Source organism: Osmia bicornis, chromosome 2 (genome assembly GCF_907164935.1).
Source record: "Osmia bicornis bicornis chromosome 2, iOsmBic2.1, whole genome shotgun sequence".
Lineage (NCBI taxonomy): Eukaryota > Metazoa > Arthropoda > Insecta > Hymenoptera > Megachilidae > Osmia > Osmia bicornis.
Genome location: NC_060217.1, coordinates 4249358 through 4264946, shown reverse-complemented (window position 1 = coordinate 4264946; position 15589 = coordinate 4249358). Strand labels below are relative to the sequence as shown.

At 43.5% G+C, this 15589-nt stretch overlaps 1 protein-coding gene across 2 annotated transcripts in view; it reads right to left on the bottom strand.

Moving 5' to 3' along the window:
* LOC114878883 (storkhead-box protein 2) overlaps window positions 1-15589 on the bottom strand; it is a 77238-nt gene that overhangs the window by 25467 nt on the left and 36182 nt on the right. For both annotated transcript variants that reach the window (XM_029193164.2, XM_029193155.2), the window contains one exon: window positions 6590-6785. In XM_029193164.2, coding sequence (XP_029048997.2) covers window positions 6590-6785 — 196 coding nt within the window. The remainder of the gene's footprint in view (window positions 1-6589; window positions 6786-15589) is intronic.

The following is a 15589-nucleotide window of genomic DNA, read 5'->3' as shown; positions in this document are numbered from 1 at the left end:
AACTCGTTTCGTTCGGGTAAACCGTAGCGAGTAGTAGATTGAGAGACGACCAGGCCAATAGCGTGAGAGGATGACCTTATGATCGAAGGGATACCCTACGGGCTTTGACATAAACACGCCGATTCTTGATCACCCTCGTTCTATCTTGCTGGATATTACCAATCGTGCCAGCCCTCCGCATTAATTTCTCCTTCCGGCGACAATTCTTTCACGCGATCGCGACTCCTTCACCGATAACTGTAATTACCTCGCTGTAATACTTCTACAGTGAAGAACGAGGAAAGGAATCGATGAGAAGGAAACTGACAGGAGGGTCAAAATCTTCTGAGTTCAGTTGGTGGAAGACGAGGGGGAAATACGTATTGGAATTTTGTTATCAAACTCAACCGATTTCGTACATCGGTGAGCATAGATTATGACATTTCTCATCCAAATGCAATACCGTGATTATTCCCATCGTCGTCAGGACCGAAAGAATCGTCGTAACGCGAAACCCTACGGGGATCTATTTTTCTGTCCGTATAATTCACGATACTCTGGTCGATCTAATTGCACCGTGCACCGATCGATCTGAATAGAAACGAAGCTTGCGTACAACGTGTGCAACAGGAGCTCGTTGCTTTTTTTTCTTTCCTTGCACGACATATGAATTATCTTCGGTCTAACGAGCTGCCTTATCTGTTCGAGGTATTAACTTGTCCGCATTAGCATCTGGAATTCTCATTTGAACGATCCACGTGGCCAGGACCTCGAAACAAGTACCTATCAGCATAATGCATGCGGCTGTACGAAGCGTACGGCTATCGATATATCTCGATGGAATGCGCCAATTCCGTGGCGTGTGGTGAAGCGAAGCGAAGCGAATCGGCTCGGCGATCCCGCGAGCAATCGGCAGGATATCGCGGACGCTCATAAACCACTTTCCAAGTCGTGCTATGCCGCTCATTGTTGCACGATAACGGAGACCTCTTTCCAGGTGTCCAACGCGTCGTATGCTAATGCCGCATACCGCCACAGCTTGGATTAAATTTATGGCGAATTAGACGTTTTCCCTGCTTGCTGGCGGAAGCGCGAGGGGACCGGATCGCCAAGCCACGCCGCGTCGGGCGTGAAAGTACATGCTCGTCTGTCGTCGTGTTTCATTGTCGCGCGACGGACAACGCGCAACGCACACCTGTGTGCATGGGTGGACAGCAGCCGCGGAACGAAAACCTCCTTGCAACCGTCCATTACAACCAACGCGACGATTTTCACCGATAAAACTGATAATAATTGATCGTTCCGATATCGAAATAACCAGCTTGATCGTGATACGGGGCAAAAAACGAACGAAGAAACCGTGAAACGCGAACTGGTAATTGGTTAATTCCGATCGATTCGCTTGATTTATGCTTCTCGACCAAGTTCAGTATATATTTAGGAGTTTGAGTTAGGTTCCGGTATAAAAGTTTCATGTCACGCGATTCGCGTACCTATCACTAATATTTGCAAAGTATATTCGGATTACGCAAACTGGTCGCTATTTTCTTGGATCTCATCTCCAATGACGATTACATTTTTCATTCGAACTCGTTAGGAAGACGATAGCTATTAACATTACGACTTTCTACGCGGATGCTTACACTTGGAATACGTGACTCCGTAACGCTGATACAGGGGATCGGATGGTCGGTGCTCGGTGTCAACGATACTATTAAGTTTCCAAGAACGCGACAGATCTCCTGGAAGATTCATCGAGTTACAGAAAGAGAGAGAGAGAGATGGAGAAAAATTGGCAAAACAGCTTGCGTGGACATTTATTTACAAGGTTATATAAAAGCGAAACGTGTGCACGGTCGTTCGACATGGATATCCTAATTAGCAACGAAGCGGTTCAATAACGATCGTACATTCTCGTAAATCGAACCACCATGTTTTTAAGCCTTATCAATGAATAATAGCCGTGAATGGCAACCTTTAATGGCCGGTTCTTTAATGCGTCGTTTCAAAGTCGGATTATCGGTAGACCACCTAAACGTTCGATATGTCGTTCAATGAAAATTATGCATGGAAACGCGCGGCTTGTCGCGTGTATTTATCCAACAGCGTGCCAGCTTAATCAATTGACCCGGAATGCAGCCAACGGCGTACACGATCCCGACTGATTTATCGCCTCGACCCTGTCCGACCGTATGCATTTCAGTTAGGGTAGCTTAGAGGAGAGGAGAATAACGTTTCTCGCGCCATTCAACGTCCCTTTCGCTGCTGGAACACGGACAGGAGGGTTGGAAAATGCTGGAACCTGTATTGCGATAGCCTCGTTTTCGTACGGCTTTGACAGGACAGGTTCGTAGGACTTCGTCCAGCTCAGCTACATAATACGTACGTTTATCGTTCGATTATTGGAACACGCTTAACGACTTGGAACAATTAGACAATTCGAATGCCAGCAATGTTAAATCTTCCCTGATTAATCCTAGCATAGTGGATTACTGAAGTAGGGAGATGAATTGATACGTATTTTTATTTCAAAATGAATTTTTATTCTCGTTTAAAGTTTAATTTTAAACACAGTATGTTTGAAAGATGAGACACTTGTCGCTAGTATGTACGGGGCCTAAACGGCCTTTGCGGAGGTTGGCAGAAACTTGTAAAGCTAACAGGTAGAAAAGAAGTTAGCCTTGCTAGGTTGATTGCTTGCGTGGTTGAACGAACCGATCCGACTCGCTTAACAGTCTGACGGCTGATGTGACGTATTCTTCACGATTTTGATGCTTAACTATCCGCGTCATTATTCTTCGCTTTATTCCTGTCTATTGTATCGCCTGTTAATTACAAGCTACGAGGGATTAATTCTTCTCTGGGTAGTCTGTAACGAATATACGAGTAAAATCGAACGCTTCGATCAAACGGTATCGGATCGAAGAAGAATCGAACATTTCCATAAAGAAGAATCGTCGGGTTTACATCGATCGCCAACGGCGTGGCGGTTCGACGAATGATCGCGCCCGGCAATATCGCGAATAGATACTTGGCCAAGATAAAGCGTGCCACGCGGAACGCCAAAGTGGCTCGCGTTTTCTGCGGAGCAGAATTTCTAATAACGAGCAAAGAGGGTCGATCTACCGGCACGCAGATTGCGGATCTCGTTTTATCGTGGTCGGGAGTTAGCATCGGCGCGTAATGCGTGTCCTTAATGCGTATCTTTCAGGAAGCACATCGCGTATACTCGATAAGTATCGAGCTCAGGCATGCGACCAAACCACACCACGTTTTATGGATTCCTAAAGCGTTCTCGCGAACGAACGATACGACTGACTCTGCTCGAAGGAAGAAGATAGAATAGAGAGATCGGATAAGACCTGGCGCTGTCCACGAGCTAGACGACAGACCAATTATGTTTGCCGTCGTGAAACTCGTCTTGCTTTGCGCCTTGCGTCTTTCTGCACGAGAAGCGTTCGTGCGCGCGCCTCCAACGCCGGAGAAATCGGGAATTTATCAGGGCATTAGCATAATACACGCCTGTGATTTCGACGGGAACGGAAGCGTGGAGAACGAACCCACAGAGCGTCGTTCCATCGTGTAACGAGTCGACTCGTGTAAACAAACGGAATCTTTCGACCTACGAGATTTTTCAAAGAACTCGTGCTCGTTCCATTGAATTTCTCATGCGAACCAGTCCCGAGACCCCCGAGATAAGTGCTTCAACTCTCGGAAGATTTGTTTGGTTGCTCGGCTGGCGGCCAACCAAACGAATACCCTTATTTTTTCCCTCGGTCTCTGGAACACGACGAAAAGCTCGAGGACGGTGGTGGTCATAATTTCCTGGGAGCATCTCGTAAAAATAAGGTCACACGAGGCTGGGATAATATCTGGCTACGCCAGTGAGACGTGGATATGCGCGTGCATTAGCATAAGCCTGGTATGCGAGATAGTCGCGCGTAGGCGTGTGTATAGATACGAACGGACAGAGTGTAAAAACGTGGAAACAGAGTGAAAAGAATGCCGACAAGGAGAATGGTCGAGGTGAGAGAGAAAGATGGTGCAAGGCAGAGAGGAGAAATAAAAAATTGGCAAGAACGAAGCCACCCCTGTCTGCTATTTTACAGAGATATGCACACTAGTGGAGAGAGACAAAAATATAGAATTTCGAGCGTGAAATATGCAAAAGAAAGGAATAGAAAATCATGAAGAGAACGGATGAGTTAATGACCCATGCCAGGTCAGAGGATCTAATTACCTTTTAATAAACACTCGCGTCTTTAGCATAATGGAGTGGATAGGAACCCGTTCCGCGTCGAATATGGATATAAATCTACGTTAAGAAGCTGACTATCAAAAACCTATTTAACCAGCGCATACTCGCGATCGTAAGCGCGTGCAAACGCGACTCGCACTCCTCGCTGTGCAGGCTCGTCTATCCGCGGCGCGGTTAAACTGTTGAAGATAAAACTGGAAGCGTAGTCGCGCGAAGATAAGCTGCGAAAGATAAGCTAACTCCGCGATTTAAACACTGCCCTGCTGCCGTTGGCACGGATCTCCTCGAAGGCGGCAACTTCGCGCCACGCCTCATTTGCATTACCATCGTTGCCTCTTTAATGATCCACGATAAAGTCGTCTCGCTCAATGGTTCACTTTTTTTTTCTCTCTCTCTCTCTCTCTCCAGGCTGATCGCTTTTTTTCGATAAAGTCTTTGCAAGGTATTTGGATCGTAGCCTCGAACGATCACGATTAAAACTGCTCGAGTAGGGATGTAAGAAAGGGGTAAAAAATCATGACGCGTATACTTGAATTTCATCTCTAATCTCGAGACTGAAGACCTTTCTTCTTCCTCTCGGTGAAGCGAGGGTTTCGAAGGCTGGCGAAAAAAATATTGCTGAAGAAATTTCTAACGTAAGATCAGGGGGTGGTGAAGGATCGATGCCATAAGCTTATTACATGGTCGAGCAAGTTGAGCCGCGACACGCGATCAATTTCAAGCTTGCGTTGGCCGGTGAACGGAATGAGGCTCGTATTAGGGGCCCGATCGTTGATAATATTCGACGGGGAGGGACGGTGGTGTAACGAACCAGGCCGCGAACAATGTACGAATAATTTTCTAAAGCCGTCCGTGGAAAGAAGTCCCCGCGAGAACAAGCTATCATTAATTATATGCCCGTGTCCGGGCATGTTGGAATGCATATACATTAGCATAAGCCCGATACGCGAGATAGTTCGCATGTAGGTGTATACAAGCGTGTACAGTCGATACGGAGAGGGGAAGAGGAAGAAAAAGAGGAAGAAAAAAAATGGTAGAAACGAGGGAAATGAGGAAGGAGATCGTGGCGAGAGAAAGGAAGAGAGCAGATGAAGGAGGAAGAAAAGTGTAAGCATATAAGGAAAGCGGTCCCCGGATACCAAGGATGCTCTATAATCCTAGCAGATAAACGATGTAGAACGTACCAGGCTATCGTTGTTACGTTTCTTTTACACGAGGACACCACCGACCAGAGTGCAGAGGAAGCGAATCCCAGGGATGCATAGGCGCGTGCAAACAGCAGGGTGCATCGAGCGTGTTTATCAGTAGCCTGGCAAAACATCGCTGAAATCTTTGCCAGACGATGCAGGGGATAAACCGAAGAATTCGATGACTTTGCGACTTAACGTTGCGACCGTTACGACGGCTTGAATTTCGTTCCAGATGGAAACAGAAAACCGTATTTTATACGGTGTTTGGTAACTGTTCACGGAGATAAGCTATAAAACTGCGACGTTTTATTATCGTTCCAGGACAACAAAGTATTTTCATGTTTTTCTGAGAAGATACGATGATATTCTCGGGCCAAATTTGTAAAACCTCTCAAAATATTCTGATGTATCGACTAAGAGTAGTCGTACGAGCGCAAAGGGTTAATTGTGCCGTTACGCCAATGCGTCTTGGAACTTACACGCATTAGCATACGCTTGGTATGCGAAGTGGTAGTGCGTAGGTGTATATAGACGCGGGAACGCGATGCACAAAAATGGCAAAGGTGGCGAGGAATGAAAAAAGAAGGCGGAAAACGGGCCTGGGGGAACGGGTTGTCGAATAAAAGGCGCAAAACACGACACGGCACACCAATCGACGTGCTGTTATTATACGGTGTCGTTATAGGTAGAGAAATTTCGCCTGGTGTTTAGTAGCGACAGGTAGAACGACGATAGCTAAAGATACCTGGTAGCGTACACCGAGGGCCGTGGAAACACCAGTTAACCCCCGTTGGACCTCTACAAGGAACGCGGTGAAGTAAACGCTGATAAAGTCGAGAACGGTGGTTGCGTAAAAGATAAAAGCCAGAGATACTCGAGCTTCTCGATTTAAACGTACCGTTGCAAACATTCATCCACGCGAGGACTTAACGCCACGTTCAATTTGCATTATCATCGACTTTCCCCAACGAGCCGAGATACCACCACTTGCCGTAACAATTTCGTTTATTGCACGTTTATTTTCTTCATTTACTGCCTGGCAGACTGTCTTTATTATCACTCGATCGAATATTCTAATTATTCGTTATTGTTTTTTGATACGTTCTTTACCATCTTGGGTGTTTCATTATCATATCGATGATTTGTTGAAGGTGTTACTTACCCAGACAGGTGATCGCATGATCGGCTGGTGGTCGCAGGACATTTCGAGCCCAGGCTGCCCTCAATACCTCGAGGGCACAGGGTGGTCCACCGACCATTAATACGCCAGGTGCTACGTGACCCTTGTACCTTAGTTGCCGGGTTGCGTCCACCAAAGCTGCGTTCCACCAACATTTCGAGTTTGCCTCTAAAAAGCTCTGAAACACGAAACAAGCACTATATAAAAATGTACCAAGAGATGACAGGATAAGAAGCTGATACATGACATAGACCTTCGGAATATTATGTAACATATGGAACAGATACAGATCCCACAAATCGTCGGATACAATGTCGTAACAGCGATACATCTTCCATTACGAGGACGACAATCGTAGAGAAGATAGAATCTCAGGATTCGTTCTGTAAAATACGGTCGTGCCGTTAAGTGTTTACTGCCAAGAGTGTTGCTCACCCTTCTCGTAACTGGAAGCGAAACTGTGCCACCCTCGTAGTTCGCCTCGATCCCCGGGTAGTTACCGGCCGTATATATGGGGGTAAGCCATGATGGGGGTCGAATAAGCCAGACAGTGCTCATAAACGAACGTCCCCGCAGGATTTTCACCGACTATCGCCCTTTTCCTACCCCCCTTTCTTTCCATCATGACGTCCTCTATCGTGTCGCTCGTTCCCTCTGCTTCACGGTAAACCATGAAATTAGAGAGAAGTGTCCGAATCGATTGCTCGATTCATGGAACCATCGTGATTCATTGTGGCCTCTGTGCACGTGGAACACACGGTGCATTAAGCTTTTCTCCCTTTCGTGATGTTTAATTCCACTCGAGATAAGGGCACGAGATTCGCGTGTCATGATAAATCAAACAATTTCTGATACCAATGGAAGATCCAATTGTTTTGAAAATTAATCGAATTCAGTATTTATATTGATGCGAAAGGCTTGAATCTTCGAAGTTTGAAGGGTCGACTCGAATTCTTCGAAATTGACATTGGTACGCTGCATAGATTTTCGAGTTCGATTTGCCGCTGGTAAAAAAAAGTCACGCCTCGAAAGCCCAAGTGCCATTACACAAACGTTTCTGGGAGGAGCTCGTTGAACGCTTTCAATCGGAACACCGAGTGAAAAATATCCTGTCAGGTGCAGCGTGCCAACCCTGTCGAGGGTCCTCCAGCGTGCTCCATGTTCAATGTGCAAATAGAGAAGGAGGGTGAAAAAAGGAAAAGGGGCTCGTTTTGTCAGTGTTCAGTACTAAATTGGTCGAGAGATCGATAGCACCTAATGCCACGGTGGACGTGATTAAAATTGAACGATTTTGAGAAACGAGTAGCAAAAGTGAAATTCTATCTGAACAAGTTGTATAATATAATGGGTAGTAGTAATGAAATTAGTCTGAATAAAAATTTCAAACGAGATACAAACTATGCCTAGTCACCACAAATCTTCCAATGCATCGATACTGCTATCAAGGAAGTAAGAGGAAGATAACTGTAGATAAGGCATAACAAGAACGTTTCTATTTCTCTGAAGCAGTATGCTTACGTTGAAAATCAAGTAACGCAATCGTTTTCGTACCACGAAAACGACATCAACGTCGCTATCTTGATCGCGACTCGGTGAAAAACATCTCGTACGATCACTGCTCAATTCTCAAACGAGTCCTCCGACATTTCTCATAATGCGTTGCATAAGAAAATATCAACTTTCTAGCGTATTATATAAACCATAATAGTGTTGTTCAAATAAGCTCGGAGTCTTCATCCGAGTACCTATATGAATAATTATTACATCAGTTATCAAAATATTACGTTATAATGTCCCAATAACGAACAGGTTCATTTACACCAGAATATCGAGTGCGAGAAATTTATAGGCGATATTACGGCAAGATAGAAACCAGAAGAGAAAAATAAACGCAAATAGAGAAGGAAATAAAGTAATTCCCTGTCACCGAACTTTTATTTCCCGACGTCCGGTTTGGCAAGGTATCACAGTTATCGGGACGATATCGCGGAAACGGAAAATATTCTCCCCGAGGGGTCTCGGAAACCGAACGATGGTACACAGAAAAGCAGTTATCATTTATAACGTTTTGCGAGACTTAAAAATATGTTGCAGTTCCTTGCTACGATCGTTGTTTCTCGAAGGGAGTTTCGTATTGGTCGACTGCACAGGGACAAAACGAGACTCGATGCCCCAGTTTGATCGTCGATATAATTCGCAGGAAGGGGTTCTATCGTTCGGAAGTAAAGGCTCGATACCGATTACGCGTTCGATTTTCAATCGGTGAAACTTCAACACCGCTGCCTCAACGATTCTTATCTACGATTCATTCTCCTCGTAAGAGAAAAATGACTAACACGGAGATTCGTAGAAGGCTCGTACGAGTTACAAAATTGTTTGAGAGGCTAATCGAAGACGGTATTTCACCTTTTATTGAAACGTTACTTAACGCGATGATTTAACAGATTTATCGGTGTCAAGGCGGCGTCAAGGATAACCGAGGATCTCGTAATTCTGTACGAATGCAGCTGCGATCGGTTTCAGGGTAACCGTGCGATCTTAAACGCGTTAATTTCGGCAAGTGAAACTTTCGATTACGTCAAGATTCCATTTCACGATACGTAACGAGAAACAGTTCGTCGTCGACGAAGCATAATATTTTGCGGGTTCCTTCTTTTCCTGAACTCTTTCTCTCGTTGCGAGATCTCTTCCGATCCGGCGAAACCTCATTTTTCGTGCTCGGTTGAACAAGCTCGCCGAATGAAAGCGATTTCTTTCCCCGTCGCCGTATTATTTTTACGTTACATTGTCGCAAGCGTGAAGTCGTTGCTTCCTGCGACGATGGAATTACAAGTTGATTCGTTTGGAAGAAACTTCTGATGTTTGACGAATGTTTCTCTGCACGCAACGCGGAAAGGAATTCGTAACAGGAGGATCGGCGTCGCATAAACTCGCGGCAATGAAAATGGGCCTCGGTGCATAAAGAAAGCGGTCGGGGAGCGTGTAAACAGTACGTAAACTCGATCATCGTTCTTCCTGGGCAAGCATTAGTAACGATAACATTGGCAGAGAGGAAAGTAGCAAAAGGCGGAGGGAAAGAGAAGAGAAACGCAGAAAGTACGAAGCGATCCGAAACACAGACAGAGAGAGAGAAAGGCTAGGCTGGCAATAGCGTTGCTAATCGACTCGCTGTTCTTGGTGCACGTTACGTTCATATCGCTATTTCCTTGCCGGCAATGAACTTGCGGCAATTCGCTCTACAGGGTATACGGTCGTTGGCTGCCCACTAATTATTATGCAATACGCTAGCCATGCTCTCGCGAGCATGCTTATCCTTTTAGAGCCGCGGCCAGAGGAGGCCGCGATGAACGCGACCACTCGAAGGAGCTGTAGAAACGAACCTCGAGCAAGTTGCCTCATACTTTGACACCGTGAATATTATTCTCTCGTCCTCGAGGACTTTCCGCGTTATTCATCGGACTGACAGCTCGCTGGCTTTCTGGCCGGTTAATAGAAAATCCTGGACAATTGATTAACATAATAGCTAACGGCGTCACGTATACGTGCCTCTTTCATTTTCTTATGGAGCGATCACTGTCAGAAATATAAACGTATATCTACTGAGAATATCAAACGGTTCGACAATTCGAATCTTGCATGCTTCATAGCGAACAACTTTCCAAATAAGTGTTGCTAATGTGAACCTATTAAGGTAAATCTGTTGGTTCGTAACAAAATTACGTCACGATACGTTTACGTTTGGAAGGGTGTACGAAATCGAAATCAAGGAGACCCACTTTTCCTTCGAAAACGGAAAGTCGAGGGAAATGTCGCGGAAGCGTACGTCTGGTAGCAGGCCTTCGGATCTGGTCGTCGCGAATTTTAATCGGTGGCCCCTCGATGCCTGTGTGGGCACGCGAACATAAATCACGATAACATAATTTATATGCTAATATCGCGAGTGCAGCGTTCGGGGGGGAGCAATGCAGACCGAGGGTTTTAACTGGGTGTAACCGTGTACCCGGTTGCTCGACATAGGCGTCGAACCTTCGATATACTCTTTTTATCGATGAACATTGAAAGGGAAATTTTGAAAGCATTCTCGATTCAAATCGTTATTATAAAATAATCAATATCGAATGTGTCATTGTACCTATATTGGTTGCAAGTAACCAAATAAATGAATAAATGAATAGCACCTGGATAAAATATGTTTCAGAAGGACGCCAATGGAAGTAGGGGGCTCCTGGCAGCGTCGTTCTATGTCATCGTAAACTTGAAACTGGGGGACTCGAAACCGGAGAAACAGAAAGGGAGCAGCTTTCATGATGATGGAAGGGGGTAAGTCTCGTAGGAAAGATTTTTTTGCAATTAAATTGTCAAACAAATAAAGGTAGACTCGCCTTCGAGGTGAATAGGCGTCCCGCGGATAAACGAGTTCCCTTGCGAAAGGAGAAAAGTCTCGTCTGCGCGTTGTTGATTTACGAAGTTGACGACCACGTGAATTAGAATCTTGCTCGATATCCTTTCAACAATTTCACGCATTTACTCGGTTAATGAACAAAAAATATAATAAATGAATTAAAACGACGTATACTCGTTAGATAGAGCGATAGGCTGCGATGACACGAACCTGTATGTACGTACATACAGATAATCTTTATCTAGAATCGAGCTTCGATGTAGTAATACATCGATCGCTTAACAACCGATCGCGAGGGCTTCCTTTTTCCTAATTAATATCCGATTCAAGCCAAGCAACATCGGGACGATCGTTTGTTTTCTTCTTGTTCCGCACTTGGTACGCGTAACGATTAAATTAGACCAGGCTGATGGAACGTTCAACCACGTTCTCGATCAGCAGCTGAACGAGTTTGGTATTAAGAACCATGGGATAATGTGATTAATACGTTCGGAAATTGTGTGTTTGACAAAGAAATTTATCGGCAATTATACCTGAGGGACTTGAAATTCCATCGGTGGTTAGCGAGCCGATAAAAGTTTCAAAGGATTTCGTTTATTTATCGCGTTTGATTCGCTTTCTTGCGTCGATTTCCAAACACCGGTGTTCGCGCTTAATCGAGGATATTCGAGGAAAAAAGTAGTATCCAGTGAAATGCGATAAAAACGACATATTTTTATCAGTGTTCCAGAAATGGGTCATAAAATGAAACCAAATCGTGTAATGTGTAATGACCTGTATAATGGTCGAAACAAAAGTTGATCGGAACATCGATGTTTGAAATAGTGGCCGATCATGGGCGATAGAAAATGTTTGTAATCAAATATCAGCCGGACGGTGGATAGTTATAAAAGAAGCGAATGTAACAAACCGGTATCCTTGGTTAGAGTGCGGTTATGGGCGGGTAAGGCCGGCACAAAGCACGGTGTTTTTGCGGCCGTGCTCGTGGCAGAAATCGCCATGCGGATGGAAAGTGTCCGCGCGATTGCTGCATCGGCCATCTTCAAGGTAACGTGATCAACGTATCGTAATAACGGTCATTTAAGAGCAGATCGAAGCGATTGGTAGTCGTGAATCGACGAGGAAACACGCTAGAGAGTAAATATTCCTTCCACGCGAGAGATCCTCCATCGACGCGTATACGTCGAATCAAGAAGAAAATTAATCCTTAATTGAGGATAACCTGCCGCACGCGTAAACGTCTATAGTCTTGTCGAATGCTCTTTTTCATGGTTTCATGGTCGGTACGCTTGGCTGTTTATGTAAACGAGGAAACAAACGTGGGTCGATCGTGTGGCGGAGTGTCAGCAACCGAATCGTCATCCATTGCGGTAGTTGTCTCCAAGGCAATATGATTAAACGTAATAACGGTAATTCCAGAGGAACATGGTTATTTGCATTTCTTTCGAATTCGTTACGGTATTTAGGAAGCATATATTCTCGTCGTTTTCAGTCGTTAGCGACCATGTATTTTCTTCAATTTTTGCTATTTTTCGAATGCAAGCGAGCGAGTTAATTGAACGATTTTAAATTTGCAGAACGCCGCGTTTCATATCTTTGCATCTTCGATTTATTTCCATCCAAAGAATCATCTCTTTCACGACTGTATCGTTATTACGATCGAACTCTTTATATTCCGCCTATTGTACTCCTTCAAAGCAACTTGTATTGTTGCTCAAACTGACACCAGTGAAGAGGTTACTGGGTTCGCGGGGTTATCATCCTGAATGGATCCTAAATCGCCGAGGGGCTACGAATCGTTCGGATCGATGGAACAAGCGTAAAAGCGACTGTATAAGTTGCTCACCTCGAAGAAGGCGTCCCTTATCTTTATGCATATTTCACAGTATTTTCCGTTCTCACAAGGAACTTGACCGCGTGTGTATCGCATCTTTACGAGTTGCCCGCCTTGGAAAGGTTTCCGGAGATGCAACGTGCACGTGCACACGCGCTATTGCATCGAACATGGCCAGTCATACGCGTGTTTCAAAGGGTAATACTTGCTCTACCAGTTACCAAGAATACTATTTCCAAGATCGACCAGGAACTGATGCGGTTTAACGAGGTCCGTGCTCGAGGAAATTATCGTCTTATCAAGATGTTTCAACCTGTAGTCCACAGTTGCATGTATTTTGAATACGTTTGTAACATGTTGCAAGATCTAATAGATGCTCGGTACGCGCTTGCAAAAGAACCTAACTTCTGCCAACATGTAGCAAGGGTGATCGCTTACTTTCGAATGAAGAAAACGAAAAACGATTGTAGAATCAGAAGCGTGATTTTCAATCTTATCGCAGTTGTCGTATGAAGATACACTAGTGGAATTAATTCTGGATACTTTTAAACTTTTACTTAAATTTCGCATTTATTCAAATTATTTAACATATAATCATTTATATTTTATATTTTAATCATTGTTTTCTAATTTTAGGGCGTTGCTTATATAAAAAAAATCAGTAAAAAGATCATTTACAGCCATACTTTTAATATACAATAAAAAATTTTTCGTGTTGTCAGGCGCAAAATCAAAAATAACAAAACCGTTTAGATATTTTTTAATTAAAATTTTAAAACATTTACAAATCAAATCATGTGAAAATATTAAGTATAAACATTACAGATTACAACAAAAATATTACGGTATCAATTTAGCATACCAGAATATATATTATTGAATATAATTTTTTATTATTTAAATAACAAATATGAAATAAAGAATATTTTTTATTCAAAGTGTCCAGAATTAATTCCAATAAGATTTATAGCAATTAAGAGGCGATCTTGAAATATTACCTATAGACAGCAAGGATTCCAAGAGTAGGTTACATAAAAGTTAAAATTCAGAACCGAGAACTCGAGTAATTGCCCAAAAACTTCAATAGGAATGATTCAACGACCAAGGTTCACCTGTCGCAACCATTCACGGAACCTACATGATTTCTGTATGTGCTAGTAATCGGTCAAGGATACCCAATCATACGCTTTTGCGAAATAAATTCAAATTAGCAAGTTCATAGATAAAAATTCTCTAATACTAGTTCATTAACATAGTTAGCACGTCGATCGTTTAGATGGTCAGGACTCTGTCGGAATCGTTGAGATCTTTTCCATGGTTGGCTGAATGGTTCGGATGCGAGACACACGTGGAATGTGATCGACACGCGTCTTGCATGTATAATCAGGCATTGCGGTGCTATTACGCAATGCATAGTGTACAGTACCGAGCATGGTAGACTTCCTTAGAAGAAATAGTCTTCTATCACCATTTACCCTAGGGAAAGCCAACCATGCCTCGTGCTGTATCACTTGGTGTCCTGGAGTACCTATCAACCGTTAAGATTTTAAGCGTTATTCCAATCTAAAATATGCTTTAATTTCGCCGAACAACCGTTACCGGATATTATCTGAATGCATAAACAATAGCGGTCCGCCACGCCGTGGCGTTGCTCAAGTATCTGGGTGTTTATCAACGCGTCCGTTGCCGTTTCCCGACCGGAAATGTGGGATTACAGATATCAATGCATTTGCATAGATCGATAACTAGGTTGCCCCGATAATTGAACCACAGAACAAGTTGATACTTTATGCTTTCCTCTCGCACATTTACACCTGTGACTATAATTAAATACCTCGTCTATGATATTATCGTAGAAACTTTCGACGCAACATTAAGTTGTTTCAACCGTGTTTTCAATGGTTAACCGGAATACGGTTTTCGAAACAGATACTTTCTTTTGATCGTTCGACCACAATATTTATATTAATCCAGCGGTTTTGCTTCTATTTACAAGCCATTTCCGCGTTAGGTTCATCTGTACCGGAGGGTAACACGATTCCGCCTGGTGCATCCCGAGAGATGCACGTTGCACCTTGTTGTCGTGCAATGGTGTTTGCTCGAAGATCGCGTTTCACGCTCAGACGAGAAATGTACTGCAAGTACGTGTGCTCCTGGCATAATATCCACAATAAAATGAAACATGGTTTGATTACACTTTACTTTAGGTGATACCAAATTATCGATATATATTTTTTTTAATATAAGTGTCAAACTTTATACGCTCATAACTTTTTAACCACTGGATTCCTAAAGTTAAGACTTGCATTTTTGGATTATACACATCAAAAACTGTAGATTTAAAAAAATTATCGAAAATTTTGTGTCCCTAAAGTAAAGTTCAGCTCAAGGTTTCACTCGTTCGGTGTAATGGAGTACGCGTATGCATTGCTTATGCATTGCAATTCGACCTGTTTACAGTCACATGAACATTGTTTCCAAATTGAGAGAAGCTCTCTCTCAAATTTCTCAGTAAACTCCTTCCAAAAAAGTGTTACCATAGTTTAAACAAATTTATGAAATGTTGCCTTTCATCTGTCGATACAGACTCGTAGCAGAACTCACTGTACACCATGACAGTGTTGAGTTCGCGTGTCGCGCTTTCACTCGCCGGGACAGGTTTAATTCCATGTCTGATCATTTCACAGATATTACTAATTATAATACGCTCAGATTTTTTTTTGCAAACGTTCCAACGACTCTAATT